Source organism: Bos grunniens, chromosome 20 (assembly GCF_055505025.1).
Source record: "Bos grunniens cultivar Pamir isolate PY7600 chromosome 20, Bosgru_T2T1.0, whole genome shotgun sequence".
Taxonomy (NCBI): domain Eukaryota; kingdom Metazoa; phylum Chordata; class Mammalia; order Artiodactyla; family Bovidae; genus Bos; species Bos grunniens.
In genome coordinates this window covers 72,846,770-72,860,863 of record NC_141184.1, presented here as the reverse complement: position 1 = coordinate 72,860,863, position 14,094 = coordinate 72,846,770, and the positions used below count along the sequence as shown (strand labels likewise).

The window sequence follows — 14,094 nt, the reverse complement described above, 5'->3', positions numbered from 1 at the left end:
TATGAACATTCATATGCACATTTTTGCTTCAGTTCAGGTCAGTTGCTCAGCCGTGTCCAACTCTCTACGACCCCATGGACTGTAGCATGCCAGGCCTCCCTGTCCATCACCAACTGCCAGAGCTTGCTCAAACTTCTGTCCATTTAGTCGGTGATGCCATCCAACCATCTCATCCTCTGTCATCCCCTTCTCGTCCCATCTTCAGTCTTTCCCAGCATCAAGGTCTTTCCCAGTGAATCAGTTTTTCCCATCAGTTGGCCACAGTATTGGAGTTTCAGCTTCAGCATCAGTCCTTCCAATGAATATTCAGGACTGATTTCCTTTATGATAGAGTGGTTTGATCTCCTTGCCGTCGAAGGGACTCTCAAGAGTCTTCTTCAACACCACAGTTCAAAAGCCTCAATTCTTTGGCACTCAGCTTTCTTTATAGTTCAATTCTCACATCCATACATGACTACTGGAAAAACTACAGCTTTGATGAGACGGACCTTTGTTGGTAAGTAATGTCTCTGCTTTTTAATATGCCGTCTAAGATGACCATAACTTTTCTTCCAAGGAGCAAGTGTCTTTTAATATCATGGATGCAGTCAGCATCTGCAGTGATTTTGGAGGCCCCCAAAATAGTCTGTCACTGTTTCCATTGTTTTCCTGTCTATTTGCCATGAAGTGATGGGACTGGATGCTGTGATCTTAGTTTTCTGAATGTTGAGTTGTAAGCCCACTTTTTCACTCTCCTCTTTCACTTTTCATGCAGAGGCTCTTTGGTCCTTCTTTGCTTTCTGCCGTAAGGGTCGTGTCACCTGCACATCTGAGGTTATTGATATTTCTCCCAGCAATCTTGATTCCGGCTTGTGTTTGTCCAGTCTGGCATTTCACATGATGTACTCTGCATAGAAGTTAAATAAGCAGGATTATTTTTGCTTAGACATGATTTAAAATTATTTGGGGTATATTCCTAGGAGTGGAATTCTGGATCACGTGGCAGTTTTATGTTTAACTGCTTGAATAGTCACCAGACTGTTCTCCATAGTGGTTGCCTCATTTTACATTCCTATCAGCAAATTTTTTTTGTACCTAGTCCAGCAATCTTACTCTCTTATGTAGTCGATAGTTCATTTATATATAATGCAATTGGTGATGTACTTGGGTTAATATCTGCCATCTTATTATTCGATTTCAGTTTTTCCAAACTGTTTTTCTTGTTCTGTCTCCTGTCTTGACTTCTTTTGTATTATTGTATTTCTCTCTCTGATTACCTAGTTAGTTGTGCATTCTTTTATTGCTTACCCCAGAAATTATGATTTGTACTCTTGACTTACAGTATTCTAATACAAATAATAACTTGGATCACTCTCCCATTAGTGTTCCTCTGACTCCTGCTTTATCATTTTATTATTACACATAATTATTTTGTATTTTATATGTCTCTTCGGGCATTATTTTTTGTTTTTACAGAGAATATTCATTTCTGTTTTCCCACATCTTCCTATTTATTTAGGGGCTTCTAAGACGCTCAAAGCATTTTATGAAAGAGTTACACATTTCAAAGTTTGTTGATATTTCTAGAAAGCCATTCACATGTAACATATTTATTAAGAACATGGGGTTTACAGTCCCATCTGTAACACTTTGAGTCTCAGTTTCCTCATGGAAATATAGGGAATAATATGTTAAATACAGTAATATCTACCTCATAGGTGGCTGTGAAGATTCAATGAGAAAATAAAGTTAAGCCTCGTACTAGAATGCCATACACAAAGAAAAATTTCATTATTCTGTTGTGGCAAGTACATAATTCCTGAGGTTTAAAAAAGAATTGTTCTTATATTCTGTATTAGAATCATCATTTTGTCGTTTAAACATTGATTTTCAAAAGAACATGTTTCCTTTCCTAAAGTTTCCCCCTTCATTTTTTTCTCTTTCATCCATCTAATCCAATTATCTATGTCCCAAGGAATATTGATACTAGAACCTGTGTTTCAATAAGAGAAATGTGTTACCGTAATAGAAGCAGCTTAGCCAAGACCGTCAAGTTCACCTTAGAGCCATTTGTAGAATTAAAACAAAAATTATTTGTGTAGAAAACAAACAACCCATTATTTCTATTTTCAGCCACAGAAGGCAGCCCATCTGTTGTTTATCTAATCTTGATTCAGAAACATACAAAAATAGAACAATAACATCATATCTAACTTATAATTTTAGTTTCATTTTCTGATAACAGTGTTTCCCCTTCACCAGACAATAACAGAAGGACCTGACAGAGGAGCACAGAACTAGAGAAACACTGTTTATGTGTTTAAAAGACAAACTAGAGAAGCATTGTTTATGAAAGGACCATAAGGAAATGGGAATGTGTTGCTCTTCCAACATTAATGACAGCAAGTAATTCTCTATGAATATATAGTATATACTACTAATCTTTTTTTTTTTTTTCTGCTACTAATCTTTAAAGTTGGTAAGTATCCTGCCTGTGACTTCCTAGCACCAAACTGATTTTTCCTCAACATTGTTCAGTGCCTGTCATAGAGGGAAAGAGGGAGAGTTACTGAAAAAATATTCAAAGTCTCTTATAGGAAAATATTTTGAAATATTATATTTTAGAAGTATAGACTATTAAATTTATTTTAAAAGTATTCATCCTATTATGTACAGGCTGTAAAATGCTATCAAGGGGCACTTTTGGATAAATACTTTAAAATATACGAGTCATTTTGGCCTGTGTGAAACAGACTAAATAGCCTAAGCCATGAGTTCCGTTTTAGTCTTAACTCAGATCAACTGGTGGTGGTGGTGGTCATTCGTTAAGTCGTGTCCGACTCTTTGTGACCCATGAACTGCAGCACGCCAGGCTTCCCTGTCCTTCACTATCAAAGATCCCTGTCTTTTTCACTATCAAAGAGCCCTGTCTTTTTGGGCTACTGTTGTAAATCCCGTAGACTAGCTGATAAACAACAGAAAGTTGTTCCTTGTAGTCCTGGAGGCTGGGGAGTCCCAAGATCATCAGCAGGTGCCACGTCTGGTGAGTCATGTTTCCTGGTTCCTAGACTGCCTGCTGCTTCTCCCTGTCCTCGCAGCACGGGAGCCCATTCCTTCCTGGCCTGACCCCTCCCAGAGTGCCTGCCTCCTAGGATCATCACCACGTGCGGGGTGAAGTTTGAGGGCCCATAAACTGTCAGCCCATTGCAGTCCCTAAGTATACTCTGCATTATTTCAGTCTTTTGAAATAATTCGAGCTTTCCTAATAGCCCAGTACATGTTCTTTTTGTTATATGTTCATTGGGCTCTTGAAAATAATATGTATCAGTGGGAATGCAGTGTTCCGTGTGTATCAGTTACATCAGGTTTGTCACTCATGTAATTCAGATTCCAGTAGCCACGTTGAGTAAAAGCAGAAGTAGGTGAAATTACCTGTAATATATTTTATTTTAACACACCCCAAATATTGTCATTTCAGTGTGTAATCAACATGATAAAACCTAATGCAATAGTTCACGTTCTTTTTTTCATGCTAAGTCTTTAAAATCCAGCATGTGTTTCAGGCTTGCAGCGCATCTCATTGTAGAGCCAGCCACATTTCAGGTACTTCATGGTTGCAGGTGACTACGTACCAGGGAGCCCAGTTCCAGGAGAGATGTGTCTTTAACGTCTCCCACTGGGATTATGAACTCGGCTGTTACTCCTTTTCTATTTCTGTCAGTTTTTATGTATTGATATTTTGAGGTTATGTTATTAGGTACATTCAAGTTTAGAATCCTCATCTTCTTGCTAGACTGAACTTGTATCAGTATGAGATGTTCTTTTTTATTGCTAGTAATGCTTCTTTCTTTAGACACTATTTGACAGTGATGTTGCCACGTCAGTTTTCTGTCCGTGTTAGCTTGGGTATCTTTTACCTTCACCTGTCTAAAAGACCTTCCATCTTAACATGTACCTCTGAATAGTGTATAGTTTTCACTGGAATCAGTTTGAGTATTGGCTCTGTTTATAATGTTGATATTTCAGTGTGTAGACACCATGTTGCTGTGTGATTTCTGTTTGTCCCACCTAGTCTGTGTTCTTTGCTCTTGCCTTCTTTTAGAAGTATGAAGTGTTTCTCTAGTTCTGTGCTCCTCTGTCAGGTTGTTGGGTGTACATTTGCAGACACAGCGTGTGTTTTACATTCAAGTCTAACTTAGTACTCTTACTGCCTCCCTGACACGACTGTTTCCTCCTTGTCACTGTCACACTTTAAACGGTTAGATATATTTTTGGCATTAACATCATTGTTTTGTAGAGTTAGTATTTACCCTCACAGTTACCTCATTGTTGGTCTTTACTTGTTTTTTATATTTCCATCAGAGACTACTTTTCTTTTTCCCAAAGCACTGCCTTAATATTTTTTTTTAGTTCATGTGTGTGGGTGATGAGTTGTCTCATTTCCATTTGCCCTCAAAGTCTCTATTTTGCTTTCACTTTCGAAGAGAGTTTTTGTTGGATGTAGAATTCCAGGTTGGTGGTTATTTGTTTTTCAGCATTTTACAGATGCCAGTCCATTATCTTCTGACTTCCTTGTTCTTGGAAGGTCAGCTCTCAGTGTTGTTGTGCCGTTTAAAGCCACACCCTTTTTCCTCTGAGTGCTTGAACATTTGCTTCTTGCCTTAGGCACCCACAGAGCTGCTGAAACCAATGTGTGGTTTTCATTTTTGACTCAATGGTCTGATTCTTGAACCAACTCTTACCACTGTCCCTGTCAGTCAGTTCAGTCGCTCCGTGTCTGACCCGTTGCAACCCCATGGGCTGCAGCACGCCAGGCTTCCCTGTCCATCACCAACTCCTGGAGCTTGCTCAAGCTCATGTCCATCGAGTCGGTGATGCCATCCAACCAGCTCATCCTCTGTCGTCCCCTTCTCCTCCTGCCTTCAGTCTTTCCCATCATCAGGTTCTTTTCCAATGAGTCAGCTCTTTGCATCAGGTGGCCAAAGTATTGGAGCTTCAGCATCAGTCTTTCCAGTGAATATTCAGGACTGATTTGCATTAGGATTGACTGACTGATTGGATCTCCTAGTAGTCCATGGGGCTTTCAAGAGTCTTCTCTGACTCCCCAGTTCAGAAGCATTGATTCTTTGGCATTCAGCCTTCTTCATGGGCCAACTCTCACATCCATACATGACTACTGGAAAAACCATAGCTTTGACTAGATGAACCTTTGTTTGGCAGAGTAATGTCTCTGCTTTTTAATATGCTGTCTAGATTTGTCATAGGTTTCCTTCCGAGGAGCAAGCATCTTTTAATTTCACTATCTGCAGTAATTTCGGAGCCCAAGAAAATAAAGTGTGTCACTGTTTCCACTGTTTCCCCATTTATTTGCCATGAAGTGATGGGGCTGGATGCTATGATCTTCATTTTTTGAATGTTGAGTTTTATGCCAGCTTTTTCACTCTCCCCTTTCACTTTCACTTTCACTTTCACTAAGAGGCTCTTTAGTTTCAACCCCTGGAGGCATTTCTTATTCCCCTTTCTGTCTTTTCTCCACCACGAGGGTCCCCATTTATAGTTTTTAACAACATAGTTTAACAACAGATTCCTTCAGTACATTCTATCCCTTTTCCCTCTTATATATATATTGTAACCGATCCATCCTTCAGTTCACTGATCGTCTCTTCAGCTACGTCCAATCTGATGTTAAGCCCAGAGACTGAGTTCTTAAATTCAGTCACTGTTATTGTAAAGTTCTAGATTGGTTTTGATTCTCAGAAATTTTTCCTTTTGTCAAGTATATTTTTGAACAGGTGACATTTGCATCTGATACCTCTAGCATACCTCTGATACGCTGATATATATCTCATACCTCTGGATCTGGTTCAGTTCTTTTTCTCTTGGTCCTGTTTGTTGTTACACCCTCTTTTGCTTGTTTGGTTGCATGTTGGACATTATGTTTGGAAAACCCTAGAGGTTCTGAGTGATGCTGCTTTCTCCAGAGTTTCCTCTGACGCAGACCTCCAGTGGGGACAGAGCTGTCTGTTCACTCAGGGCCTGAGGGACTTGAGGCTTGGGGGTCCTTTTAAGCTCAGTCTCAGCAGCCTTCACCCACCTTCCCCCCCGACCCCAGGGAGGAGCTTTCCAGCGTCTCCAGTGTCTGGAAGCCTGGGGTGCCTCCCAGGGCCCCGCGTTCTCGGCAGGTCCTGAAGCCCACCGTCTCTCCTGAGCACCAGGAGGTGACTGATAGTCAGCGCTCAGCCGGTTTGGGCAGAGTGTTGGGTACGTTTTCTGACATCCAGACTGACTCGTCAGGCCTGCGCTTGACTTTTTGTCTCCACAGCCCAAGGAACCCTCCAGAGCTGTGTTAGCCAGCCCCCTCTGCTTGACTTTTTCCCTTCCTTTTCTTCACAGAGTCAGCTTTGCTCAGATGCCCCGAGGGAACGAGCGGCCCTCTCAGTCTCCAGCTCCCTCACTGAGCTTCGCTTTTGTTTGAAATCTTGGATTGTGGCTGCCTAAGGACCTCTTTTAAACCTTATTTAGCTTTTCTAGCTCTTGGTAGGCTGACCTACAAGATGCTTGCGTCTGTCACTGGAAGTGGAGACACCCTGGGGGGGGGGGTCTTCTGTCATCTGAAGCCACATGTAACAGTCACAATAATTGTCTTGATCAAGTTTATTTGATACCAGGGAAAACAAGAACCAGGGGTCCTTGCTTGGTACCCATGGTTGAGTTTCTGGTCAGAGTCCCCAGCTTGCCTGGGCTGTTTCAGTGCCACGTGAACTTGGGAAGGAGGTGGAGCAGGCGGCCCACGCGGCCTGGAGACAGAGGAGCCGGTCTCCCCTCTGCCCTTGCCCCTGGCGGCCCAGGGCAGGCCTTGCATTGCCGGGCTGCTGGTGGTGGAGGCCAAGGCTGAGGAGGGAGGGGTTATGTGACCTGTATTCTGTGACATGGTCACATGTGGGTTTTCTTTTTCAGTTTGAAAAAATGACTGCTTTTAGTCTTCCCTCCAGTTTCACTTTAAGGTGGAAAATGAAGATTTTATTCGTAAAGTTGAGCACAGTGACCTTACAGTCTTTTTGAAAGCAACAGTTGATGTTTTAAGAACACATCTCAGAGAACTCCAGTAGATAAAGCTAAAAAAAGAGAACGTGTTCAGGGTGAACTGCGGGCAGGACCCCAAACTGTACCCTGTCTCTCCCAGAGTGTGTAATTGCTGAGATGGGTGGATATAGGACCCAAAGCACCCTGGGGACCGAGGTCCTCAAATGACAGCAGAGGGCCGGGCTGAGCCAGGAGCAAGTGGCCTGTGCCCTGGCGAGTGGAGAACCGCGAGGGTGGGAGTGGAGCCAGGAGAGGGGTGGGAGACTCAGGCGGGGTCTGGGAGGTGCTGGCTGTCGCGGCTCGAGGCAGGGACACCCCTGAACCTCCACCATGCAGTCCCCACGGGGCAGAGTCGTCTGGCAGCCGAGGGTCGAAGTAAAGAGGGCGAGTTCACAGCAGGTTGAATGAACCCCTGTACCCACTGTGGGTTCATTTTAAGTGCCTGGAGTGAGGTTGGTCAAGCCCTTGCTGAGCTCGAGTGAGGGAGTCCGACAGGGAGGACTGAGCTCAGGGTGAGAGTGAGGGGCAGCTAGCGTGGTGAGTCCTCCTCAGCTGAGTGGGTTCTGGGGACGCCCTTGAGTTCAGGGCTGCCCTTTCAGTAGCCTCACTGGAGGCTTGTTTGGGGGGTAGAGGGGGCAGAAGCCCACTTAGAAGACGTGCTCATTCCCAGGGGTGGTGGTTTCTGAAGGAGTTTATACTGGTTGGTTCGACTGTGACCCAGTACCTTGCAGGGTCGTGTTTGACAGGGGGCCTGAGCTGTGGGCACAGCCTGCCTTCTCCTGCACTGCGCACTCAATTGTTGACTTTTTGGCAGCCCCTCCCCCCTCTCTGCACCCTTGACAGTGGACCTGAGCCCAGCCCCCCGGTTGCCACGGAGCCCCTTGTGACCGAGTGGGTTCCAGTTCTGGGCTCCTGGGAGATGTGCTGGAGGCGGAGCCTTCATGCCATTTGGTGGTCATAGTGTGAGAGCAGTGGTCATAGTGTGAGAACGGTGTGTGTGAGAGTGGTGTGTGAGAGCAGTGTGTGTGAGAGTGGTGGTCGTAGTGTGAGATTGGTGGTGATAGCTCGGTAGCCGAGGTATCCTACCGTGAAACAGCGGTTGCCCCCGAGTCGGGGGCTGCCCCTATCCGCGAGGATGGGTTGCAGAAGGGCCCGCCTTTGGGCGTTATTCCAGCGCTGCAACCCAAAGGCAAAGGCGAAGACTAGGAAGGACTTGGCCTCGGCCCACGTCCTGGAAGCAGAGCGGCCTGAGGTGAGAGCAGCCGGGGGCTGGGCCCGTCAGATTGGCCCTCACCCGGCGAAGCATTGGGGTTGTGTTTCATTTTGTTAGCATGGTTGTGGGCCCTGCCGGCCAGGGCATTCTGGCCTTAGTGGGCAGGATCGACCCCAGCAGGTTTACCTTGTAAGAGGTTGTGCAGTTGCTGCATGGAAGATGGGCGGGGGCCCCACAAGAAGGGAAACACTGGCTGGAGAAGTCACTGGGGCACATGGACTGAGCTATAGAGTCAGTCCTTGAAGCAGAAAGGGTAAGGCCCTTAATGTCTCCCTTCTTGCAAAGAAAGGATATACGGGCTGGAGGAATCTCTGGGGCATGAGGATCGAGCTAGAGAGTCAGTCCTTGAAGCAGAACGGCTAAGCCCGTTAATGTCTCCCATGTTACAAAACACACACCAGTGTGTCCAGTATTTTAATGACAGGTACCTACTGCTTACGTGTATGACATACACCCTCATAGCTACACATGTCTACTGCATGCCTCTTACAAGTGCTGGGCACTGTTCTGGGTGCTGAACACTCAGTATGTAGTAGGGGATACGTAGCCCAGGATTTTTTTAATTTCTGCAAGGAAAAATAGAAGAACGAAAGACCCCGTGTGGTTCAGTTTGAGCAAGTTCACCACGTGGATGGCCCCGCATGCACGCAAATTGTGGTAAAGTACATATAACATAAATTTAACATTTTAACCGGTTGATTGAATGACTGGGTGGCTTCTGTGGAGTCAGGCTAACAGATGGCTTTGAGGTGCCATCCGCCTTTTTCCCAGAGGAACACTCCAAAGCCTCGTGGCCTTGTAGACCTTCTTTTTTTTCTTCACTTTCCCCAGTGGCTCCAGGTCTGTGTGTCGTTTAAGAATCTCTTTATCCACTTTGTTGTTAGGTTTACGTTTTGGAAAGTTTCTCAAATGTCCCTGGGTCTTGAGAAGGCAGGCTTGGATTCCAGGTTCTCTCCTGCCACGTGCCTGCCAGGTCGAGGTGGAGGCTGAAGGCCACTCTGAGTTGTGGTGGTCTGTGTGGTCTTGGGGTCAGTGGACCCCTCTTCTCTGGAGGGGCATGGAGATCCTTTGTGTGGAGCCTGGAGAGACTTGACAGGGTCAGTCTTCACAGTCTCGCTCTCTTTTCAATTTATGTTTGCATTTAGTTTCTCATTTAACTGTTTTCTAGGAATTTCCAACTCCCGAAGGATACACCTACAGGGAGCAGCTTTGTAAAGCCAAAGAGGAAATCGCTCAGCTGAAAGCTGAAAGAAACAACACGAGGGTCAGTAGGGGGATTCTCACGTGTTGACATTTGCCCTGCGGGGGTCACTGCTGGCCTCCGTGTGCTGTCTTTAAACATTGTCTGATTTTCAAGTCATTTTCCACATCTTCCCACTGAACAGACCAGGGTGGATCAGTTCTGGGTTCTCATACCTTGCTTCAAATTTCTGATGAGAGCTAATGTAATTTTAGTACATATGAGGGGGGAGTTCTCTTAACTTACATTTTTGTCCACGCTACACTTTGTGTGGGATCTTAGTTCTCTGACCAGGGGTTAAAACCCATGATCCTTGAAGAAGTGTGGAGTCTTAACTACTGGACCCCTGGGGAAGTCCACTCTAACTTTCGACTGAACTGGCAGGATTCCGACGTGCCTTAGCATGTTTCCGGCTATAGCGTGAGGCTGAGAGGAGTTATCGGCCCGGAGTTCGAGCATGAGGTTGAAGGTGTTCCTTTGGCCCTGCCCTGCAGCTGCTGCTGGAGCACCTGGAGTGCCTGGTTTCGCGACATATTCCACCCGTCGGGATGACAGCAGGCAAGCGGCAGGCGCAGTCCCCAGCCGGCATGAGGAGTGAGGTGGAGGTGCTCAGGGCGCTGAAATGGCTCTTTGAACACCACAAGGCCCTGGACGAGAAGGTACCAGCCATCCGGCCGTCCTGGATTTGTACACTTGCTGCCTTGTTAGGCGGATGATGCACATATTTATGTAACTAGTTGACTTTTGAGCGTCTTGAATTCTTGTATATACTTTTTTTTTTCTGTAAGAATTCAGAGTTTTATATGGTTAAAAAGCGTTGCCTGCATACATGCTCAGTCGTGTCCGAATCTTTGCAACCCTGTGGACTGTAGCCCACCATGCTCCTCTCTTCATGGGGCTTCCCAGTCATGAATACTGGAGTGGGTGGCCATCTTCTACTCCAGGGAATCTTCCTGACCCAGGGATCGAACCTGCCCTCGTGCATTGGCAGGCGGATTCTTTACCACTGAGCCACCTGGGAAGCCCCCAGTTAAAAAGTATTAGTTGGCATGAATGTCTCAAGATTTATTATATTCTGTATATCAATTTGCAGTTAAAAACTGGGTAATAATTAATTTAGGAGAACATTTTGTTCTCTCAAACTTAGAATTTAAAGCTGTTAACAAGCAGATTCTCTTGACGTTAAGATCAATGAGAGACATTCAAGGTATTCTGTGACAGTATCCATGTATTAGGGTGAGTATACACTAAGAAGTGTACTAACGTATATACACACATCAACACACAGTGACTCGGCCCCTTTTATTTGAGTTGAGAGCGTGATTACGAGTAGCACTCGAAAGGTGTAGTTTGTTAGAAGAAGAATTAGGTGCCACACATAAAGAGGTAAGTTTGATCAGTCTTTGTGTAATTTCCGTGAAGGGTTTGTCATTTGAATCCTTTCATTTTAAAAAAGAATGAAGGCTGTAGTGGTGGGCATCAGATGTTATTTATCTTTCTGATTGAGGACCCGCCCACCAGGGTTATTTTAATGACTAGTAAACTAGACTTGTGGCTCAGAGTTGCAGGATCTCTTAAGTACCCCTTTGTCCAGTAGAAGACAAATTCTGACTCTAATCACCTGGTGGTATTCGGGATGGATAGCATCACCATGTATTTTCTTTTTATGTTGTGTTTTCAGTTTAGAGTTGAGTTTTCCAGGTGGAGTTTTGCTGTCTTTACTTATTTCTTAACTCTGATTCAATTTTTTTGGTTTTAGCAGATGATTCTTTCAGAGGAGAATAACCAGGAAAAGATACTAACGGACAGGGTGCTTCATGTACATCATGAGCAAGAAAACATGCCAAGCGCCAATGGAAAGGCAAGTCCTTGGTCTCGCTCTCTGTCTGGTTCTCGTCTTACCATCCAGTCTGTGCGGGGCTGTTGGGACCTCTCACCGATGCACCATGTAGGTCTGAGTGGCCACGAGGGTCCTGTGAGCTCCCAGAGCGCAGAAGGCAGTTTTGACCTCACAGATTGCCCGGAAGTACTGTGTTCCCTCCCTCCCAAAACCAGGCTGTGTAAGGCTTCCTTTCCCCCTTAGAGACCCTCCGACGGCTCTCTAAGCCACAAGGAAGACATGGTTAAGAAGATGGAGCTCCAGGAAATCATAGAGAGGCAGTTGCGGGAGCAGAGCCAGATGGAGGAGCGCCTGGCAGCCCTCTCTGCCCACGTGAAACATCTGGAGGAGGACCTGGACACGGCCAGGAAGGACCTCCTCAAGTCCAAGAACATGAACAGAAAACTTGAGCAGGACATCCGCGAAGTGAGTGACTGCAGCTGTGTCTGTTGTCCTGAGGTGGAATGTGGGTTTCTTGTTCTCCCGGGGATCTCAGCCTTGGGATGGCTGCGTGAGTAAGAGCAGAGCACTGGAGAGACCACAACTGGCTGCCTCCCTGCCTCCGCGTCGAGGTCTCTGGGGTAGAAGAGGCCTGGTCCAGGCGGTCCGTTGGCAGTGGACCAACATGAGGGCAGCCCTGACGCTGTGCTGCACCCTGGGTGTGGACTCCTCATTTCCACAAGTTCTAGGGGGCCCACTGTGTTCCTTTTTTAAAAATTCATTCATCCATTCATTCATTTATTGGCGTATAGTTGCTTTACACTGCTGTGTCAATTTCTGCTGTACAGCAAAGTGAATCAGTCATCTATCTATCTATCTATCTATTTACGTGTCTGTCTCTCTTTTAGATTTCCTGCCCATTTGCTTCACCACAGAGCACTGAGCAGACTTCCCTGTGCTGTACACTAGGTCCTCACTCGTTGACTTTATGTGTAGTATCAGTGCTGTATATATGTCAACCCGAGTCTCCCAGTTCATCCCCGCCCCCCACCCCCCGCAACTGCCTGTCGAATGTGTTCCTGATGATGCTGAAATTTGCTTCTGATTCACTCAGGCGAGTCTGGTGACACCTGTGGAGCCTGTTCTCTCGGAGAGATGGGAGCATGCTGTGTGGGCTCTGCTGAGGCAGCTTGCCTGGCCATCTTCTCGAGTTTTCTGAGGTTCCGCTCCTTGAAGGGATGTGTGACAGTGATACCGGCGGTCAGACAAGTCGAGTGGTGTTTGCTCACCCTCAGATCCTCAGGCCCGAGCTGTGTAACCATGTGGAATCGTGATGTCTCTGGCGGTCATGTCTGCGGGTGTCCTGATTTATGAGAAACTCCCTAGCGGTCACTGTGAAAACAGAGAGTGCTGGGGACTCAGGCCTCTTCCTGTGAGCCTCGCCTCTCCTCTGTGCACAGACAGACAGCACCCACCCGGCCCACCCCTCCCCCGTGAGACCGTCTCAGAGAGAACCCCTCCAACATGTGGTACAGCAGGTGTACTTGTTTAGTAGCTTGGTGTGAGTAATTCTGTGTGAGAACTCAAAACAGAAATATTTGCACAGGTTTGCATAAGCTATTCACACTACTCTTTGGCAACAGGAGATTAGGTGGCAGAGTTTAATATGTATAGAATTCTAGAAAACGCATTTTCAAGACCTTTCACTTTTAAAGTTAGGACTTTGCCCACATTGGTTACTTAGTGACCAGGGAGGGACCTGAAGTGGATTTTGAAGTGGCGGACAGGAGTTGCACCAGCAGCAAGTTCTGGTCCTGGTTTGAGCATTTCATCCATGTGGTGTAACTCTGCTTTTGAAGAACTAGGCTTGAGAAGGCTGCTCCCAGTTGTGTACAATTTGACTTCTGTTTCCACTCGTTAATATTCTACTTTAATTCTGAGGAAATTGCATGAGACTTTTCCAACTTTCACTCGAGGAAACGAGCCTCAGAGCTCCCCGTTGGATCTGTTGAAGGTCCCTCCTTGTTCTGGGTCAAGCCCACCTGTATGGTGTAGCCGACAGAGGTCCTGACTTCATGCCAGATACCTTCCCTCCTGGAATTCTTGGAATAACAGGGTAGTTTAGTATACTTTTCGTTTGCTGTTTGGGTTTATGATGTAGAAAAGAAGCTTGGTAAACCAAGTGGCTGGACAGAACGTTAAGACAGATGGGTGCCAATCGTGACCTTTGGGATAGGCGCATTTTTGCTCACATCCGAGAAAACTGCCGTGTCTAGGACTTTTATTCTGAGGACGTTAACTTTATGTTTGATTTGAAACTTAGGACGACATCAGTAATAAACTTGAAAATGAAATTGCAAATAAGGATTCTAGGCATCGACAGGTAATGGCTTTTATGAACCGTGTCTGACTTTTATAGTAGTGAATTACTGAGGAAGGAAGGTAAAGATCTTTTCATGTGACTCCCACATTGGAAATCAAGTCCCAGTGTAAAGTTCTTATGACCCTAAAATACTGTGTTCAAAAGTGTGGATGTACATCATGGTAAATCAGCTGTACTGGAAGGAAATACATTTTTAAAAAATTGCGGGTGACTGCAACTTACAGGTTTGAATTATTTGGGACTTGGTTTAACCATTTTGTGGAATTCCATTCCTGACTCTTTTGTTTTACTTGAAGGTGAATCTGTTGGCTTGTTAG

At 45.6% G+C, this 14,094-nt stretch overlaps 1 protein-coding gene across 1 annotated transcript in view; it reads left to right on the top strand.

Moving 5' to 3' along the window:
* LOC147350753 (liprin-alpha-1-like) overlaps positions 1-14,094 on the top strand; it is a 56,128-nt gene that overhangs the window by 19,498 nt on the left and 22,536 nt on the right. Inside the window, exons 2-6 of the mRNA XM_086362326.1 lie at positions 9,504-9,599; positions 10,070-10,234; positions 11,335-11,651; positions 11,682-11,880; positions 13,718-13,777. Of these exons, the coding sequence (XP_086218452.1) occupies positions 9,504-9,599; positions 10,070-10,234; positions 11,335-11,651; positions 11,682-11,880; positions 13,718-13,777 (837 nt within the window). The remainder of the gene's footprint in view (positions 1-9,503; positions 9,600-10,069; positions 10,235-11,334; positions 11,652-11,681; positions 11,881-13,717; positions 13,778-14,094) is intronic.